This window comes from Podarcis bocagei, assembly GCF_964188305.1.
Source record: "Podarcis bocagei genome assembly, chromosome: 3".
Lineage (NCBI taxonomy): Eukaryota > Metazoa > Chordata > Lepidosauria > Squamata > Lacertidae > Podarcis > Podarcis bocagei.
The window spans coordinates 32,950,580-32,971,973 of NC_138127.1; the positions used below are offsets into that span (position 1 = coordinate 32,950,580).

The 21,394-nt window shown below is 39.4% G+C and overlaps 1 protein-coding gene across 1 annotated transcript; it reads right to left on the reverse strand.

The window, feature by feature from the left end:
• Positions 1-1,328: 1,328 nt before the first annotated feature.
• On the reverse strand, positions 1,329-20,221 carry PNISR (PNN interacting serine and arginine rich protein). The gene is made up of 12 exons (XM_081186577.1): positions 20,121-20,221; positions 13,571-13,677; positions 11,368-11,553; positions 10,227-10,453; positions 8,349-8,535; positions 7,494-7,684; positions 7,257-7,394; positions 5,990-6,089; positions 5,273-5,326; positions 3,906-4,076; positions 1,954-3,073; positions 1,329-1,694 (listed from the first exon to the last, which is right to left on the reverse strand). The coding sequence occupies exons 2-12, from the start codon at positions 13,656-13,658 to the stop codon at positions 1,664-1,666; spliced, it is 2,493 nt and encodes an 830-aa protein (XP_081042703.1). The 5' UTR covers positions 13,659-13,677; positions 20,121-20,221; the 3' UTR covers positions 1,329-1,663.
• Between the last annotated feature and the right edge of the window lie 1,173 nt (positions 20,222-21,394).

Consider the following 21,394-nt stretch of genomic DNA (forward strand, 5'->3'; position numbering starts at 1 on the left):
GTGTTATATAGACCATTAAGTAAAACCTATGAACCTTTTAAATAGGAAGAGTATGCTCTCTTTATTGGCATACAGACATTACTGAAATTAGTGCACTTGTGTGAATGAAATTTCCATTGATACAGGGAGTGACAAATCCAGCTGGTGTAGTATATAAAAAGCTTCATGCACAATCTTGTTTACTTAACAAATAGAAGTCTAGTTTAAAAAGTGGATGCAGTAGATCATAGAAAGCTGTATTCCTCAGTACTTCATTTTAAAATAAATGGGAGCACTGAAAAAAAATCTTTGCCCCCACTGTTTTAATTTTGAACCAAATCTCTCAGATTCTTAGTTATCTAAAAACCAGTTTATTCTTAGAGCTTGTTTCTCTTCTTTCGTTTAAAACTACAGTAGGTTGAATTCATGGAGAAAGGGATGGGAGGACTCTGGGCAACATAATTGTTTGGTGCAGTTCTTTTTATGCAATATTTACCTGGAAGATTTAATGGAACATTCCCAATTGCATATGCCATTGCATCCGTTAGCCATTTTTAAAGGGTATATTTAGTCAGCAAATTATATTTAAAAGCCAAAAAGCATAATACCCCTCATCAGAATGTATTATTTGACATTTTGAAGTTCCCAAGAACTCACAATGTTTGTTGACAGTTGTTTGGGATGGGCAGGTTGTAAATTTGCAGTTTGCAAATGCCTGTTTTTACGAGTTCAGATCTATCAGCCAAAAGACCATCTCTCTAGTCTAGATGGTTAATATGTTGGGAAAAGAAGTTTAAAAACTGTCTTGTTTTTTAAAGTGAAACCATATTTCTAGTAATAAGTTGCAAGACCAGACCTAGTTATTTTTATTAACCTTCTGTATCACAGAGTTATTTAATGGTTTCTAATGCAGAAGTTATAGAGTAATAAAACAAATGAATCCAAAATAGATTATAGCTTCTCTAACCATATGAACCATTATAGAGTGTGCTTTTTAACACAGAAGTAGGATATTGAGGAATAGAGTTTCAAAGTTACAAACTCACATCATACATGTTGTTTACTTGCACTTCGCTACTATTTGTGCTTGGCTAATATTGGTATGTTGTACAATAAGAATTATGCACATTTTAGTCACAGACAGTAGGATGATAATTCAATAAATGTTTTTTAAAAACAAAACCCTACAGTTCATTTTAACAATTCTTTTGCCCAGGGACTGACCGACCTTGAATTATCCAAGGAGGAAACTTAAAACACCGAGAAAATTTAAAACTGACAAACTGTTCAGTATTTTAAAGTGTATTGTAAAAAAAAAAAGTAATTTAAAATAAATTAAAATACAAGAATTTAAACAAAAAATGAACTAAAGAACTTTATTGACATCACAGTACATTCAATAGCAATTTTAAGAACATTACAGCTGAAAGAGAATGGCATATTTCATAGTCTTAGTAAGCACTACTAAGGAAAAATGTAAATACAAAGAAATCCTAGCAAGTACTTAACTCCGAGCAGCGTTTCCCAAAAATACAGCTATTTACAGATTATTTTTTTAAAAAGGAGGGTTCAGCTTTCACCTACACAGCCACAACTGTAGCCTCTATAATGAGCCTCTATAATGAGACAAGCCCTTAAAAACTCGTGGAATTTTTAAATCGTATGACTAGTGCCATATCATTCCTCAGCGTTTACGACGTGGAGGAGTCATTGATCTGAAAAATAAAGAGAAAGGGAGGGAAATTAAAGAGGAAAAGAACTATCAAAAAACACACATGTTAGGCTTAAAAACTTAAATTTTCTTAGTTGGAAATCAATGCTATCAAAGTCGTTCCCATCCGCCGCCACCCCCACCCCACCGAGAATAATCTAAAGAAGTTAGCTTAACTTGTAAAATATATAGTTGCAGGCATGATGATGAACAAAAACAGAAATAAATACATAAATCAAACAAGATACTTAAAAGAATACTACCTTGATCGTGATTTAGACTTGTGTTTGCGGCTTGCCTTCTTACCAGACCTTTGAGATTTCTCCACGGACCGCGACCGACTATGCTTTGCTTTCTTAGACTTCTTTTCTTTGCTGCTGCCTGGTGACTCAGAACTGCTCCTTGGGCTAGATTCCGAACCTGAGTGCTTTTTGCTCTCTTTGGTAGAACTTTTCTTGCTTTCCTGCCTAGAATCATGCCTTAATGTTTTTGAGGAAACTGAATCGCTACGAGAGACCGTTCTTTCACTATCTCTTTTCCTCTTTAATCTCTCATCATGATTGCCAGCTTTACTGTCTTTTTCTTCTTTTCTCTGTTTTTCTTTGCGCTTCTCCTGGTCTCTCTCCCTCTCCCTCTCTCTGTTCTTTTTCTTGTCTTTTTCTAGGCTCCTGCTGCGTTCCTTTTTCCTCTCCTGAACTTTACTATCGTGGCTGTGTTTGTGCCTGTTTCCACTTTCACTTCTACGCTGGTCCTCACTTTTACGCCTATCTCGACTCCCACTACGAGTGGAAAGGCTAGCAAGTCTATCCCTTGAGTGACTATCACTTCTACGCCTCTCCCAGTTTCGGTCATGGGAAGGACTACGATTTCGCCTCCTCTCCCCCCTGTCTGCACTCCTATGTCTACTAGATCTCCGCCTTTCTCTTACCTTGCCCCTACTCCTGCTCCTCTCTTTCCTGTTTCTGTGAGAATAGCTCCTGCTTCTGCTGCGCCTAACCTTATGTGAAGGTGATCTACTGTGGCTACGCCTCTTTTTCCTTTTAGGGGAAGAAGAATGTGAAGAGCTGCGACTGCTACCAGAGCTACTGCTATAGGATGAACTAGAGGCTGTGCTGCTGCTACTACTGCTACTACTTCTGCTGTTGGCACTCGAACTACCACTGCTTGAACTTTTTGACCTACTCCTCCCTATTCTCTCTTTTTCTTTAACCTCTTTTTTGGGTTCAGCATCTGGTGTCATTTGCTTTGGAGATTTTTTCTTTTCACTAAACACATCCGCCTCCACCTCTTCTTTTGCATCCTCTGGTGGTGAACTGCTGTTTTGCTCTTTACTGGTGAGTTCACTCATCTCTTTAGCAATTTTCTCATTCTGGAGCTTTTCTTCTGCAAAAGTAAGTGCATAAAAGAAACAAATACAAAAATCACGCTAAGCGAGATGGCAGAGATACAAGAAATCTCTCCCTATCGTCCACTAATGGCCAGTGTATCAACAAGGCAGCATAGTATAACATTACTTCTTTTATATTACTTCTTTTCTGTAGCTATTTGAAAGTCACTGGAGCTTATTTACAAGTGAACATGAATTAGATTGGGTTGTTAATCATCAACAATTCCCTTTTTAATAGGGTTTTGAAGCAAGTATATAAATGGAACCTAAACAATAATCACAATAAATATCTATGAAATATCTCTGTTGCCATGGGCAACTGTAAACTGGCAGTCTCAATGAATTCAGAGGAATCTTTGTAATATGTGTGTTCCTGGAATCTCTGTACTGGAAAGTGTGTGCCTTTCCCCAAGGATTTCTTCATGCTATAGCTAATTCTGCCTCTATTCTATCCAAAGATTCTAGCAGATTCTTTACTTGTTACATTCTGGATGTGAGCCAGTCCTTGTGTATCCAACTCTTAACAGATCTTAGGAATTACAATGGCCAAGGCCTCTGCTTATGAAATTTTACTATCTGTGTTATTGACAGAGGTGAGGTCACCTAAAGATAAAACTATTTGGAGTTGTGAACTAGTATCAAAGCACAGAGAAAACCCCAAATTCCTCAGTTACCTGTAATGTACTCTATAGCTCAGGCTTGTGTACATGGTGCATTATTCTGCACTTGGCTCCCAGGCTGCAAGTTACGGTACAAGCTGGCACATAAGTCTGAGAGGTTGGAAACCATTGCTGCTGTTGTCAATTCTGAACCAAACACACATCCTACCTTCCAGCTGTTTCTCCAGCAATAGCTGCTGTTCTCTCTCCTTTCTCCAAAATGCTTCTTGTTTTTGCCTGATTCTGTGTCGCAGTTCCTCGTCATCAGTATCGGATGACTCAGAGCCTCTGTCGCTCCTCTCATCGTCACTGTCTCCTGATCCATAACCACCCAGTCCACCTGCGTGCATAAAGCCTAGTCTATCACGAGGGAAGATTAATCCTGGTTCTTAATATTTCTGCAGGGCAAAGAGGAGAGTATATTGCCCATCTTTCACTTCTTCACTGAAGAAGCCACTTATTCTGGAGGAAGTGCCAAAGGTGGTTGACTGGATGTTCAAGGCCCACACATTTGACCTGCTGTTCAGTATCTGGTTTTACTTCTTCCGGAATAGCTTGCCATGTTTTCCAGCAAGCAATCGCTATGGTTACATACTTTCCCGTTAAGTATATGGGTAAAAAAGCTCTTTACAGAGCCAGTACCAAATGCTTAGTGTACATCAGCAAGAGCATATACACAGGAGTGCAGTGCCTAAGACCTGTCCCTGAAGACATCTTTGCAATGATTTCAGCCAGCTTCAATATCCAGGGCTTTAAAAAGTCCCAAATGCCAATCAATTTTCTACTGTTCAGAAAAGACTGTACATTAAAGAGGTACAGGTATGGAATAGGAATGGACTTCTCTTCCCCCAAAAGATAGATCTGGAAAAACTAACAAGACTAGCAGAAAGTAATACTGAACATCTGATACAGAAGCATTCTTACTTTCTTTTTATGTTCTCTTCAGTATTAGTTGACTAATACATTTAAGCTAACGTGAAAGATTTTTTTACTAGTAGTAAAAATATTTAATATAACAAGTTACTAAAATTGTATAATGTTACACTGATATTTCAAACATTTTAAAAAAACTATTACATCTCAGAATGTAATTCTTAATTTCATATCCAGCATATCCCAATATTACACTAACTGCTGGCTATGAGAACTCAAAACATAGATTTGTTGTGTGGATTGCTGGCAGGACAAAACTGTAGATTTTTATTGGTTTCTTTTATCAAAGCACACACTAATAGCTGAATTAAAAACAGGAGAAATATTCCTCCAAATTTACTTTATTTAGATACTGTAGTAGCTATCTGGTGCAAAACACTTCATTTACAGGACAGGCTTACATTATGCTTACAATGGAAATAACACCACTGTACAATTTTGTGTATTTCAATAGGTTTATTTGCAAGATAAGCCCTTTCTAAGAAACACAAAAGTTATCAGATGCTTGCCTATTGCATGTTGGGCAGTTTCAATACATATTTAGAAATGCAAGCCAGAGCAATCTCCCCATTAAGTCCCTCTCAAAACTGGGAACATACTTACCAAGTCCAGTAAGGGAAGCCAATGCACTGGACTGTGCCAGCTGTTTTGCAGGAGCTTTGTATCACATCAACAACAGGAACAACATGTTAACACAAATAGCCACGATTTCATAGGCATGAGAGTCTATGGTATTGTTAAATCTACTACTATTGCTGTTTTGTGGAGGAGAGAAAAAACATTAAAAACGTAATCCATTGAAAACCCAGTTATTTTCTGGCCACGAATGTTTAGAAATTTAAACTGTGAATTAATAGTGGATAGATCAGTTTCTTATAGTTATACATTTCCAAGTTAATAAATTTCATCTGCAGACAGAACTGTATATAATTATTTACTCACAACTACATGGAATAAAGCTGCCTATTTTCGTAAAAAGAAAATAGCTGGCTAACAGTGAAAGCAAATTCATTCATAATTCAAGTATGCCTTAAGTTTTACTCAGCTAAATTTGAACTAGAATTATCTAAAATATGTAAACATTTAAAATAAATAAATGACATTCTATAGGAAAGAAATGGAATAACTGAAGTTAACTCACAATACACTGCACAGAACAATACACTGCACAGGACAATAGTATATGATTATTACAACTGAATTTTTGCAACTTTTCTTCCTTAACATACAGACTGCTTTTAGGTACAGATACTATGGATTTAAATGTTCTAGGACATGCAAAAGGATATTTAATTAAAGTACTAGAAAGCCTAAGCATACCTTTTATTGCTTTACGATGGGCATCTTTAGCCACGTAATATATTTCTTCATTTGTGACATCTAGGAGAATTTCTGTCAGCAGCATTTTTGTCAGCAACATCTAAACAATTATAAATATAAAATCCCCAGTTCAAACACAATTCTCAGCAAACTCTTGCAATTCTATTCAGTTATTCAGGTTAGGAAGCATAATGGTTCCATTACCCATGATTTCTTGGAACTGCTGAAGAAAGCATTGGGCTCACACTATGCAACTGCTTACATGCTCAACAACAAGCAATGTACCTATTTGTTCAGTATGCACAGCAGTTCACCTTTGCATTCAGTGATGTGTAGTCAAGTAATGAAAGAAGATGGAAACAGAGTTTGGGAGAGAAGAGCGCTATAATCACATTTCACATACATCTTTTCTTCTCAGTAAGAGAATCCAGATCCTTATAGGAATCTGTTGATCCTATAAATCAAGAGCCTGAATTATCTAAAGTTTGCTCAAGCATTTATAAACCTTTGGGTATGCTATGTGTACCTAACTTGATTCTAGCCATTCTCTCCCCTTGCCATGCATCTTATATCAGCACCATATCAGTGATATCCAGTGTCGCTCTAGCCCGTAACTTTACAAAATGTCCACTTTTTTGCCCAAATTTGGTTCTATGTCCTTTCTCAAGCCGGTCATATGTGTAGTTAAATGCTGATTCTGGTTGTGTGGCTTTAAAGTTGGAGTTGACTGTCATCATATTAGGCTGTGCATACAACCATTTCGTTCTTGCCTTAATAGCTACTAGTGGAAGTACTAGTGGAGGCACAGAGAACTTGCTTGCTAGCAGGCTTGCTAGCTTTCTCTAGCTTAGCCCAAGGGGAATAGCTTTTCCTAATAACTAAGAGTGCAAATTTTAACTAATTAAGGACAGGTTGATTAAAGCTGTTTTTATTCAACTCAAAAAGGAATCCTTAATTTTTTTAAAAAATGTTTTAAAGTAAGTATAAACAACAGGTGACAGACACCATCTTTAAAGAGACACCCCCTTCAATTATGTAAAGGAGAGAATGCCTCTCTAAAATTGCACTTGCTGCAAAATACATGCACGCTATCTAAAAACAGAGTTTTCTGGAAACTATTATTTTAGTCAAATGAATTTTAACAAAAATTAGTTAAATCAGCATTATTTGATAAACCAACTATGATTTCTTTAAATAGAATGGCAGCCTACTAATAAGCAAGCACATGCAGGCATGGCCAATGAACTGGTCCCAAACTCATCCATACCATCTGATACTCCTTTTCTTCCTCTGTCATTTCTGGTTCGCTTTGCTCCTCTTGAGGAGCTGGAGAGGGACTTCTACTGACTTTTCCACTACTTGTAGCTTCTACGTTATCAAGATCTTCATCTTCTTCATCACTATCCTGTAAGAAAAGGGTTATGAAATAGGTTAAAATACGGGTTAGAATTCAATGCAGCATTATTACAACTGTTCTGTCAGTGCAATAAACTTTTTCACTTACAAATTTACTTTTCTGAGGTAACCGTGGTCCATCTTCTTCTCCTGTGTGAGCATTTTCCTTTTTTTCTTTCTTAGACAATTGAGAACGCTGCTGCTCCATTCTCTCTTTCTCTAGCTTCTTTTGCTTTTCTCGTTCCATCTTCTCTAGGCCCTCACGAATCCATGCAGGCAGAGTTCGGCGTTTAACAGCATCTAAATATTCATACAGAAAAGTAGTTTCTTAAAAATGAACCCATTCATTTTCTTTTTAAGCTCATCAGATAATTGATGTGTTTGAGGTTTTTAGGATGTTTCACGGAGAGAAAGCCACTGTAGCTTTCTAATTCTCTCCCTAGGCTAAACTAGACATTGTGGTGGCAAACACATAAATAGGAGTTGGGATGTGGCTAAGGTAAAGGACCCCTGGACAGTAAAGTCCAGTGAAAGGTGACTATGGGGTTGCAGTGCTCATCTCGCTTTTAGGCCGAGGGAGCCAGCGTTTGTCCACAGACAGCTTTCTGGGTCATGTGGCCAGCATGACTAAACTGCTTCTGGCGCAACAGAACACCGTGATGGAAACCAGAGCGCATGGAAACACCTTTTACCTGGTATCTATTTATCTACTTGCACTGGCATGCTTTTGAACTGCTAGGTAGGCAAGAGCTGAGACAGAGCAACAGGAGCTCACACGCCATTTGAAATCCACAGCATAGGAAGGTGCAAGGGAAATCTCCTGCCCATGCATTCTCTCAGCATTTTCCCTCCTATTGGGGCTCCAAGATCAGCTCGCTCAAGCTGTGATAGTACTGTACTGATAACAGGAGCTGGCTCAGCCCAAGGCACTACATTTATTAAAATTAATATGATGAGGACATACCGATTTGAGGAGTCTCCTGTTTTGCAGGTAATGTGATAGGTGAACGCTGGCGATCTCTGAATGCTGGCCTCTCCCTTCGATTCTGAGGTGGTGCAGGAGGTGCTGGAGGACCTGGAGGGCCTGGTGGTCCAGGCTGCCAGTAAGGTGGATGAAACCCACCTTGAGGTGGACCAAAATTAGCCCCATGCTGAAAGAGTAACGAAGCTCATTTTCTTTCAGATCAATGCTACACATTTCCTAACTTTAATATTTGGTCTGTACAAAAATGCACAGTAGAAAGAACCTTACTAAAGTTGAATAGAAGCCCTTTTAATATTTTAAGGGACAGCCTATATTCTCTAAACTGTGAAACTGACAGTTTCAGAAAAGAAAATTGACTAGTCCTTCTCATTTCAGAATTCAGAAATAGGAATTTTGCATTACTGTAACACAACATAAATAAACTGGAAAAGTTCCAAGTCCCTTCCGTATTGGATGGGTGTTGGAAGAGAAGATTTAAGTAGATAAATTAATTATATTAATTTCAACTACAATTATCAGCTTGATTTATAGTTCAAAGGAAAGCCACCGTAGCTGCAGTAAGCCAGCTGCAAGTTTGGAATATAAAGTAAAGGAACATAACATCTAAGTTTCTTTCTTTTTAAATCATACTTGCCCCCTGGTTATGAGTTGTAAATTAGTTTATGCTATCTCTGTTCTAAGGAATGGTGTGGGTTTTTTGGCTGCCTCTTACTGTTTAATTTCATTTTAATTGTTATATGCTGTACTTTAATATTTTTGTAAGCTGCCTAGGGAAACTACATAAATGTGATATGTGTGAGAACAATCTGCATAGCAATTTCTGCGTCAATCTCAGTCCCAAAAATTCAATGTGTACTTTTTTATTTGTGTGTAGAGCTTCAGCTGACCAATCTAACAATTGCATTAAAGTCTGCAGCATTTTTTTCAATTAAAAAAGGCCAGGGGGGAAACTTGTAATATCTACATCTAATAAGCATGTGGGGATTTGACACAGAAGTGAAAAAGGAAAAAGAAAGAACACTGAAAGAGTCATTCTCCACTGATGTTTACTTAAAAAAATCATTTACAACTTCATATTTGACTGCCATATATCATACTTTATAACACTGTATAACATCGACACACTGTTTATAATGGCAATTCAGAAAAGTGTAGGCATGTTTAAGTGCCACTGAAATGAATGGAACTTGGCACTTTCTCTGAAAAGCCTAATCTAGAAAGCCCACACAGACTCAAAAGGATAAATGTGCACAGCGGTCCACACTGCTCACTTCAATCCACACACCTAAAGAAATATACACTTCCAGTAAAATGAATGGAGATGCTTTTTCAGGTAGAAGGGTTCCTTGCACATACTGGGACTCTGGCCCAGGAAAAACAACACAACCAGAGTAAATGGCTATAATTTTGGCCAGTTCTACACTTCTAAATTACAGTATTTCAGAGAAGCTTAGTTGTGTGCAGGAGCGCAGAATTCATTTTGGAAACTGATATTGTGGGCATAATTCACCTTTATGAATCAAATCAAACTGGCGAGAGGTGGAAAAGAAATACTAAATCATCTAGGCTATCTTTCTAAACAGGCAGTTCCTTCTCAGAATACACTTGCTCATGTATTTAAGCATTTTGTTCTCTTTCATATTTTTCTCTTTTACACAAAACTTATTGCATTGGAAAATGAGGTGTTTTAACAACCAAATTATAAAGAGGTATTCACAATGCAGGTGGTTTGCTGATGACAAATTGTATCTGAGCAAACAATAAAACTTGTGGATTCTGTTGAAAATCAGCACTAGAGGCACAACTCCGTGGAATGGGCTCTGCATGCTTACAATATTTAAGCAAGAAATGTTTCACCTGATAGTCAAACTGGTTCACTGGGCCCATTGCAAAGTTATCAGGTGGTGGTCCCCCAAAGTTGTGATTATTCTGACTAAATATATGCCTGTTGTCAGGGGCAAATTCCCCACTGTCCTGACTGTTGCTGTCTTCCGACGGAGGAACAATATCCATTGGGCCTGGTGCTGGAGGAATCCATGGCTGCTCTGGAGGTGGATGAGGGGGTTGGTGGGGCATGCTCCAGTCTGTTTGGATTTAAAATCAAAATGTTAACAACTCATTTTTTCCATTTCTTCTCCTGAGACTTTCAAAATAAAATCTTTAATGTAAAATACACACAAATATGTATCTTAATAAAGCTAGGATTCATTGTGTCCAGACTATCACTGATAGTCCTTCTTGATTTTTGTTTGCTGGCTAAATATACCATGAAATCAACCAAAATCAGGAAGATCTTGTGTTTCATCATCCATAAGGTACTAAGAGCTAGTTGTGGACTTGAAAAAGGATCATGAAACAAGCCAGTGAGGAAGAACACTGTTCTTGGCTAGTTTATCCAAGTAGCTTACCATTTCCATTAGAATATAGCTGTACTAGGCACACAGGCAGAACTGGGGACAGGGACGACGGGGACGACTTTCAACTATACATTTCCATACTGTATCCTTTAACCAGCCTAATTTGAAATACATTTAAGAGTTTGTGAAACTGAAAAATCCTTCATGTACATTAAGCAATGTACCATAAGTACATTTGCACCATTTTAACAAATAAAGTTGGCCCATTTGAAGCATAGAGGAAGAACAGCAGCAACTGCTGAAAAGGCACCAGACTTACTGGTATGTAAGGCTGCGTATGAAATGCCTGTGAGGGAATAGAAAACATTTTGATCTATAGATTGCTATCTGACCAGAACCTGAATCTGACTACAGCTGGCTGATTAAGGCAGCATCTAGGTGCGTATCACAGAGCACTACAAAGGACAGAACGATACGCTCTAATTTATATTCTGTGCATTAACAGAGAAAATAATTCAAAGCCAATGAGGTTTGGATCTTGCAAGTCAACTTGCCTTTTCCAAGGATGCTCCAGGCTTAGAAAGATAGAGCATATCAGTGTTAGAATCCAAAAGCAAAGAGGAAAGTATTAAAAAACGAACCTGGCTGCCACATTCTGTTGAAGTTTGGATCACCCTGAAAGTTGCCATGGTTGTTTGGACCAGGCTCCATGCCTGTCATCTCCTGGCCATTTGGCATTATCCCTTGCTGTTCCACTACACTCTGCTGCCCCGAAGCTTCTCGCTGAGCAATCCATGCTTGAGCTAATGCTGCCCAGTCAATTTGGCCTAGAAATAAAATTAGATTTTCAATGTACAGATTTCCATGGCAGAATTAGGAAGACATATTTGTCAAGCCCAAAAGAACAGCACCTTATTCACATGTCATAGGAAGTATATTAAAAGCTTCCTTTTAAAAGTGTCCTTCACATAATTTATATGCGTTAAACTAACACTATTTTCTGTTTCAAATAAGGCAAATAATCATTAGATTTAGGCTGTAATCCTATATACACAGACATAGAAATGAGCCCCAGTGAACACAGTGGGACTTCCTTCTTAAGACTGCACCTTAAGACTACCAAAACAGTTCATTGTCCTATCACAGTTTCTTCCAATCCTCCATTTCAAAAATGTCTAATAAACAGACTTTGTCAGCTGTATTCAGAGAATGAAACCTGTACTGGTACTAATACTCCAGTTGCTATAATGCGCATACATATTTATCATGCATATTTAAGCTTCAATAGATTTAGTGAAACTTATTCCTGAATGTGTAGGAATGGGCTGCACCCCTGCAATCCTGAACACATGCCAATTTTAATGGGATTTAAAGATTTAAGCAGTCTACATGAAGGCTTGCAGCCTAAAAGGTTCAAATCAGCATTACTCTGAAGTCAAGGGGGAAACTGCCGATGGATTTAAATGGATGTGGTATGTGCCCATTTTAAATTGCAGCCTATCTTCTTTCTCCCATCTCCCAAAAGCTATTTTTTTTTTGGGGGGGAGGAATACTTTTCACCCAGACAACCTAAATTTACTATCATTTTCAAGGCTGAAAGTTGCAATACTATTTTTGTGTACCCATGTTACCCAAGTAGGATTCATTGTAAGTATTCTAGTAGAACCCGGGTCTTTAGTTAGTGCATTCTGATCTAATTGAGGGGTGCTGGTGCTGACCATAATAGTTTTAAAACACTATAACAAATTGTCAACCAACCTACTTCAAGTCAACATACAAGAAAACAAAAGATAGCAAATAAAATAAAATACTAACAGTTGTATTCAACCTACATGTTACATAGAATCATAGAATCATAGAGTTGGAAGAGACCACAAGTGCCATCGAGTCCAACCCCCTGCCAAGCAGGAAACACCATCAGAGCACTCCTGACATATGGTTGTCAAGCCTCTGCTTAAAGACCTCCAAAGGAGGAGACTCCACCACACTCCTTGGCAGCAAATTCCACTGTCGAACAGCTCTTACTGTCAGGAAGTTCTTCCTAATGTTTAGGTGGAATCTTCTTTCTTGTAGTTTGGATCCATTGCTCCGTGTCCGCTTCTCTGGAGCAGCAGAAAACAAACTTTCTCCCTCCTCTATATGACATCCTTTTATATATTTGAACATGGCTATCATATCACCCCTTAACCTCCTCTTCTCCAGGCTAAACATGCCCAGCTCCCTTAGCCGTTCCTCATAAGGCATCGTTTCCAGGCCTTTGACCATTTTGGTTGCCCTCCTCTGGACACGTTCCAGTTTGTCAGTTTCCTTCTTGAACTGTGGTGCCCAGAACTGGACACAGTACTCCAGGTGAGGTCTGACCAGAGCAGAATACAGTGGCACTATTACTTCCCTTGATCTAGATGCTATACTCCTATTGATGCAGCCCAGAATTGCATTGGCTTTTTTAGCTGCCGCGTCACACTGTTGGCTCATGTTAAGTTTGTGGTCAACCAAGACTCCTAGATCCTTACCTTACATGTACAAGGTTTTCCACTTGGGCAATGGGATTCTCACCCTCTTGCCTTCCCTTGCCTCCCCAATTTATTACAGGGGTTCCCTCAATTTTCTGCAGTTTTGGGGAGGCTGTGGGGTGCATGCAGTGGAAGATAGAGGGAGAAAGTTTCGCTGTGCTAATGAGAATCCTTGCCCTGATGGGACATGTAAGTTGCATGCTGCCCAATGGAACAGATTAGCTTGATTAATTCTGTAGCAGGTGAAAGATCGTGTCCTCATCAAATTCCTAAAATGCTAATTGCTGTGCTAGCTTTTATCTTGAAAGCACTTTCCCAGCTATTCACTTACTTGGATCTTGCTGGTGCTGAAATGACTGCATCCATTGCTGCTGATTCAAAGGCCACTGTTGCCAAGGCTGTCCGCTTTGATCCCACATCTTTAGTTCTTTATATATTCTACATTTAATCAAGAATAACAGTTGATGTTTGAGTTGAAGCTTCATGTGTTTAGAGTCATTTAACTCTTTCAAAAGTCACAAATTATATTTTAAACTAAAATGAACTACCCAAACATTATCTCAAACAGATCAAGTAGAATTTCCATTTTGTTCCAATTCCTGGTAGCATCCAGAAACACTTATATACCAGACAATTGCAAATAACAGAATTGTCATTTCATATTGCAGGACTGTCATCAGTTGAGAAACAAGTAAACACTTCCAGAACTTTACCCTTTCAGAAAACTGGTCAACTTAGATATTACATGAATTCCTAACAAAATTGTGAAGGAGAGGGAAAACAACAATAAACACTTTTGGGAAATAAATATATTGTGAAAAGATGTCTAGAAGAGTTGCCAAATCACAGGCATTGGCCCAGAAGTGCCTTCCAAAGAACCCCTGTCAAGAAAGATTAATTTAGTCTCTGTGACTAGACAGGTGATAACAAAAGTGTTCTCAAAGCACATTATGACTTTGAAGTGGCAACAAAAGCTAATTAATTATTGAGACTATAATGTATTATCATTTGCTTAAATAAAACTGTTACTGGGCGGGGTGGGGCATAGACCAGAAAGCTATTGATATGCTTTAAGAGACATGTTCCTTAGAAATACGTCTGGATACCTACAGAAACATTCCTACTAAGTACGATTCAACAAATATTTGTAACAAGATTATTACAATTTCAAAAGTGAAATTATTATTATTTTGTTGTAAATGTTACACAAACACAGACAAACTCATAACATAGGAAAGTGTAACTTCCTTCCTTACAATTCTATGAACGCTACCCTAAGCAGTGGAAACTACTGAAGGAAATGAGTATTTCTATTCTCCCAAGCAAACACGCTGGACCACTTTTTCTCATTACCAGTCTGCTTGATCACCAAGGTTAGCATCTTAGGCTCTTTCCCATGTGCTTCAATGCTGTATAGTAAGGCATGTGGCTACCAAGTACAAAAAGATAATCGCCTTTTCACTGTTCACATGCCAACTTGCCTGTGGAATGTTCCCCCAGGGAGGCTCACCTGGCATTCACTTTGATGTCATTTTGGCACCAAATATTTCATACACACCATTCCAATCTTCCAACATATTTATTACACTCCACTGATTTTTTATTTGATTATTATTGTATTTAGGTGTTGCATTACAGTATTGAAATAAATTGTTGTATTATTTTCTAAGCTGCTCTGGGAATATACCCAGCATGGAAGGTGCTTGATATACATCTTTGAAATTATTATATAGTGGATACAAAGAACCATGAACAAGAGATTTGAAAAACAGCTTGCACAAAAATCCATATATAATAACAGGCAAGGGGAGGAATTCAACACCATACAGTAATGTGATTTGTCTTGCCAGATGGAATGCTCCCCTCTAACACCCCCCCAGCCAATTTTGGGGGGCACACAGTGGAGAGAGGGAGCCCTGTTGCACAAGCAGAAGTCCTTGTACAGGGCTTTCACTGATGAGACTCATTCATACGTTGAATCCCACCCTTGGTTTATACTATAGCAGTTCAGATGCATCCACTAAGAGGCTGCAGAAGCTCTTGTGCAAGCAGGTGAATTTACTTTAACTTTCTTTGCACAACATTCCAGTGTGAGATGGAAGACAATCTTTCCATAAACAGTAGGAAGCCATCTTCAAATCCAACCACTTGGTTTTGCCTTCAGTGTTTCACAGAAGCCCTATAGCAGGAGTAGTCAATGTGGTGCCCTCCTGTTGTTGTCAGACTTCAACTCCCATCAACCCGACCATTGGCTATAATGGTTGGGGCTGATAGGAGCTGAAGTTCAACAATGTCTGGAGGGCACCACTTTGCCTACCCCTGCCCTAGAGTATAAGGGTACTAATCTACATGCTTTATTAAGGCTGGATTTGTTTCCACTTGACTGAATAGGAAATACTTTACTTTACTAGATCTAGACATATTGTCCCTTCATGACCTATCCCTTCCATCTTTTGCCTTGTTTCTGAATGCCTTGCTCTTCTGCTGCAGCTAAGTACAATATTCCAGGCTTGAATTTTACAAGGGGGAACCCCAATTCCTTCTGATGCAGTTGGATTTAGAATCTAGAAATATGCTAATGTTCAAACCATTCATATAAATTAAGACATGACCTATAGTTTCTGGGATTTTTAAACTTTTTGAACAAACAGAAGTGACAACAAACAATCCTACGATCATCTAGTACACAAGAAAAGTTATGCCATTATATATTTACACATAAAACGTCTCACAGAACTATAAAATAGGACTCTCCTTGATAAGTATTGTTGAATTCCATAAGATGTGAAATTTGAAATACTAGAACTCATTCTGCTGGCTTACCAATTTCCAAAGTAAATTATAAAAGATTGATATTGCCCAGTTTTTATTATGTTTTAATCCATTAGAGACCAATATCTTACGTATATTAAGAAAAACAATTATATTTAATGGAATGTTGTTGTTTAGTTGTTTAGTCGTGTCCGACTCTTCATCACCCCATGGACTAATGGAATGTACTTCCTAATAATTTTGGGAAAATATTTTACTATGTTTTTCTGTATCAGAGCATTCCAAACATAAATGAAAAAGTTGCCTTTTGATTCTTGCCTTCTCCTCTATTTGCCTACTCTTCTTGTTGAACCGTATATAATTTCCAGGTGGAAAGTGTTAGTACAGAACCACTGTAAAGCAACACTCTATCTTGCATGCCGCCCCAATTCTCATACATTCAGCTGAGATGGCACTGCAACAAAATAATGATGACTGAGTGGCACAAGACCACCCTCTCCTCCATGTGTAACTGGCTCATCTGCTTAAGTTTGCATGGTGACATATTAATGTGACTTTATCCCTTCAAAAAGCAGGGGGAGCTAACAAGTCAAATGGGCATGTGCAGAGAGCCAAGTTCACACTAGAGACTGTTTATGTGCAGGTGAGGAGCAGCCGACATTGGTCCTCCACTCTATTTTAGCATGAGCCAGACAGTAAGTTTTCATCTATAAATATTCCCAAAATATGAATCATTTTCTTTTTCTGTACTTGGTGTAGGGAAGCTTTCACCCTCCAGATGTTGCTGAACTACTACTTCCATCATCCTTAGCCATTGGTCATGCTTGCAGTGTTGATGAGAGTTCTAGTTCAGCAACATCTGGAGGCCCAAATGTTCTCCACATCTGTTCTAGATCTTCTACCATTTGTACATGCATTATTTTTCAGTGTTCTAAAAAATACTGCAATTGATACCTTTTTTATCTCAAATGCTTTATTTCTATTAATAAACGTTTCAAAATTATTCTTTCTGCCTTTGAACTTGCATCCCCAAGCTGCCTACCTATTCTCAGCAGATGGGACTATGTGTGTAATTTCAATAAAGGACTGAAAACAGATGACCAGAACATACTAAACATACACGACTCCAACACAATCTAACATATGTATATAGAGGAAGCTGCAATTTCCTGTTTGTTACTAGTACCATGCTACATATGTTTCACTAAGATCTTCAATAGGTGCTCCCATCATCTGATGTGCAGCGGGTGGCTAAAGAAAACAACCCACCGGTACTTATTTTTCTTACAATTGGATAGCCCTCCAATTGTAGAATGTTGCACCCAGGGAGCATTGCCTGAAAACACTATGTAATTTCATGAGTAAGCAAATACCTATTTTCGGTTCAAGCCTTTTAATCCTATCTACATTACTTTTATGCTTTGGTGTTTGCTTTTATGCTGTTCATTTATATTATGGCTTTTTAATGTTTTTAATTTTAATCTTTTATAAACTACCTTGGAAAACTGTAGAACAGATTTGACATGAACTAAAATCTATTTATTGGAAAACACTATTTCCCCTAATTCTCAGACACTAGTTTGACTACACACAGGATCATATGCAACAAGATACCTTCCTTGATTTCAGGCATTTAACAGATATATTTTACTTTTAAAGCCAAACTGGTCCTTTATATTTTATATTTATATTTCTTTAACTAATATCATATGCCTTGTATATGTCTATTTTGTCCTCTATTAAGCACAATGAAAATTCCAACAAGCAAAATGTTGCTGAGAAGCCATTAGAGCATTCCCAGAACACCCATCACAGTATAACTAAGTCAGCTCCCAAAAGTAAACTGAAATTGGCAAAAATGTGGCCAAGGCTGATGTACAATTTTGCTGAAAAGTAAACTTGGGTGCAGATGTTTCACGCGTTAGGTGTGTGAAGCTATTCACTGAAGTTCAAGCTTCAATTAATTCCAGAAGTGCAGCAAAGCCTTCCTGTCTGGAGTTTTGACAGCCAAAGTTTTGACACCCATGTGGTAATTTTAATTTCTAAATATTTTAACTGGGTAGTCTGTTTTTACTTTATTTTCCTGAGCTGCTATTATTCATCCCAAACCTTTGGGAAGAGGTGGGACTTAAACAGAAATAATTATTTAGACAATGGCTGGTACAGAGACATATGGATGTTATCAACATAGATTATCCAACAGTGAATTTTTGACTATCAGAGTATTTCAGTTTTCAGTGTATGTTGAGAAGTGTATGAAGTTGATAAGTATGTTTTAGTACCTTAGTTTGCCACCATAAACCCACTTATCTAGAAGTCCTATTAAATACAATAAGACCTGCTTCTGAGCAGACATAGTTAGAATTAAGTTATCAAAATAGCTGTATGATTCGAACACTGTATGTTAGCATGGACAAGACAAGTCCTTTTGTACATACTCCTGAACACTGCATTCTACATGCATTTAAATCAATAATGTAACCGGTTCCATGCATACTGAAGCTTCTTTTCCATGAAATATTTACACTCAGGCCATCCAGAGTTGGTATACAATGGGGACTAAGAACTGTCAACTGTGAATTCCCTGTTTAAAATCTCAAAGCCATTAACTCAGCTGGTAGCATTCAGCAAAATTGCTACTCTCTCTTTCCTCTTTCCCATCTACAATGTCAGAATACTCTCCTACATTACAGAATTCTTTATTAGGATTACTTAGATAGTGCATGTAAAACCAGCTGAATTGCTGAAATAATCTGTATATAAAAGCTTAGTTCCGACCCCAATTTTTTGTGTACACAATCACAGATTTTACTGCTGTGAAGCAAAATGAAATAGTGCTTCAGTTAGCACACATGCTTTCATAGCAAAGATGAGAAAGGCTGCAAATTAATCCTAACCATGATAATCTTTTATTTATTTCATTTATAGTCCAACTTTCTTCCATCATGGAACCCAAATCATTATACATAAAGTTCCCAGACTGTCTCCCATCCCGGCACTGATTATTTATTGTGTTTATTCCCCAAGGTACCCAGGAAGGCAAATAAGATACCCAACTTAAAAACAAAAAGCAAAAACATCCTGAAAACAATCAGTTAAAAAATCTAATGTAGCAAAATCAAGGGTAAATAGGTGCGTTTTCAGCATTTGCCAGAAGCTGTATAATGAGGTTGCCAGAATAATGAGAGGATAACACAACTTCAGGGTTGCCACAGAAAATATGCTCTGCCACCGCTCCCCTTTGAGGATCTGGGGGCTGAGGAAACACCAAGGGGGCTCCCCCTCTGCCGATCTGTGCAAGATCCGTGATGTTAGAGCTGCCTTCCTGAGCCTCAATGCTTGCGGCTAGGCCTCACTAAACTGAAAACAATGCTTACTGCCAAGTAAACATGTGCAGGGTACTGTTGAAAAACATTATCACAGTTCAAATGAATAACTGCAAGAATTTGACAAACATTTTTGGGCCAGACGATTATGTAGCGAAGTATGAATTGCTTTACCATTACACGAGGCGAAAACCCACTTAGCTTAAAAAGCATCTATCCCCATTAGGGCAACTATCAGCCAGTAATCCTATATCATAAAAACGCCTATCGAGCCAATGGGCGTGACTGACTCCATCCCTTCCCTCCAGGCACCACGAGCAACAAAACCACCACCGGCCCCAAACGTCAACCCCCATATATTTCATTCCGATCAACCGGGAGCGCACCGGCGCATGCGCATTATGAATTCGTAACGGGTTTTAATCTCAACCCGCCCGTTCAGTACCACAGCTAGGACAACGGCGCATGCGCAAAAGGGGGTGGGTACGTTGAGGGGTGGGGGAAAGAGAACCTCGATAAAAAGGGTTACGTGCAGTAAATAAGCGCCCGCTGCGAGTCAACCAATGTGGGGGAATCGAGAAGGGCGAATCCCTCCACGCTTCTTCACATGGGCCCAGAGGGCAGACCCCTCCCCCCCCACCTTCTCAACCGCCCCGGCTGCTGGGACAACAGCGCCGAGTCCAGCCCTGGCGCGCCCCCTGAGGGCGAAGGGAAAGGCGCCCCAGTCCTTCGGCGGCGTCGAGCGTCTTTTCAACGGCAGCCGCCCTGTGGGCTGTTACTCACCCCCTCCCGCTCCTTCCCCGCCGACCGGCGGCACTAGCAGCTCTTGGGCTGCCTCCGTCTCTCCGGTAGGCTTTTTTCCCGAACCACACAAAATGGCGCCCGCTAGGACTCACCCGGAACAGAAACTCCCGTCACTGGAACCCGCTGGAGAAAGCGGTCCGACCGCCATCTTTGGTAAGGGCAGACGCGGCGCCTGAGACTCCCTTAACGAGAAGTGGGGGGGGGGAAGGTTAGCCATTTAGGGGCTAAAAAAACCCCCACTACTGACAAGAGAATACGGGTCCTCCGAAATATATGCTAGGAAGAGGAAAGAGTCCTTTCATGTCTGCTGGTTTTAATTTCAGTCTGCTCTTCCCTGCCACCGACACACACCTTTTAGGGTTCGGATTAAGTTTATTCTGCCGGCGCCATTTTTAGGACGGGCGCAACGCCCTTTCTTCCGCTCTTGGCATTTCCGCCTCGAGGCGAGGCTTGGGAAGGGCAGCGGCGCGTGCCTGGTGGCTCTAAGGTGTGTTCCTGGGTTGCTGGCAAGAAAGCCAGTGGAGCTGCGCATGCAGAACGGAGGATTAGTGAGACCGTTTCGCACTTCGAGACTGCTGCGAATAAGGATGAGCCAAGTGGAAGGTCCTTGCAAAACTAAGACATGCCTCACGCTCCTATGCATGTTTACCCAGAAATAAATTCTACACTGAATGGTATTATTCCTAGGTGAGCGCGCGTAAGGTTGCAAGCACGGCAAGTGAAGTAGTCGGAGTGACCTACATCTAACGCCGCCCTAAACTGCAATTATAAACATTTTTTGTTGTTGTTTAGTCGTGTCCGACTCTTCGTGATCCCATGGACCAGAGCACACCAGGCACTTCTGTCTTCCACTGCCTCCCGCAGTTTGGTCAAACTCATGTTAGTAGCTTCGAGAACACTATCCAACCATCTCGTCCCCTTCTCCTTGTGCCCTCCATCTTTCCCAACATCAGGGTCTTTTCCAGGGAGTCTTCTCTTCTCATGAGGTGGCCAAAGTATTGGAGCCTCAGCTTCACGACCTGTCCTTCCAGTGAGCACTCAGGGCTGATTTCCTTCAGAATGGATACATTTGATCTTCTTGCAGTCCATGGGACTCTCAAGAGTCTCCTCCAGCACCATAATTCAAAAGCATCAATTTATTTAGAAATAAAAATCCATAGCAGTGAATGTGACATGCTGCTCGTTTCCATGCAAGTTTGCTTTGCAGTTAGTCCCGCTGAATTTGAGTGCAACCTACTTCATAGTAAGTATAA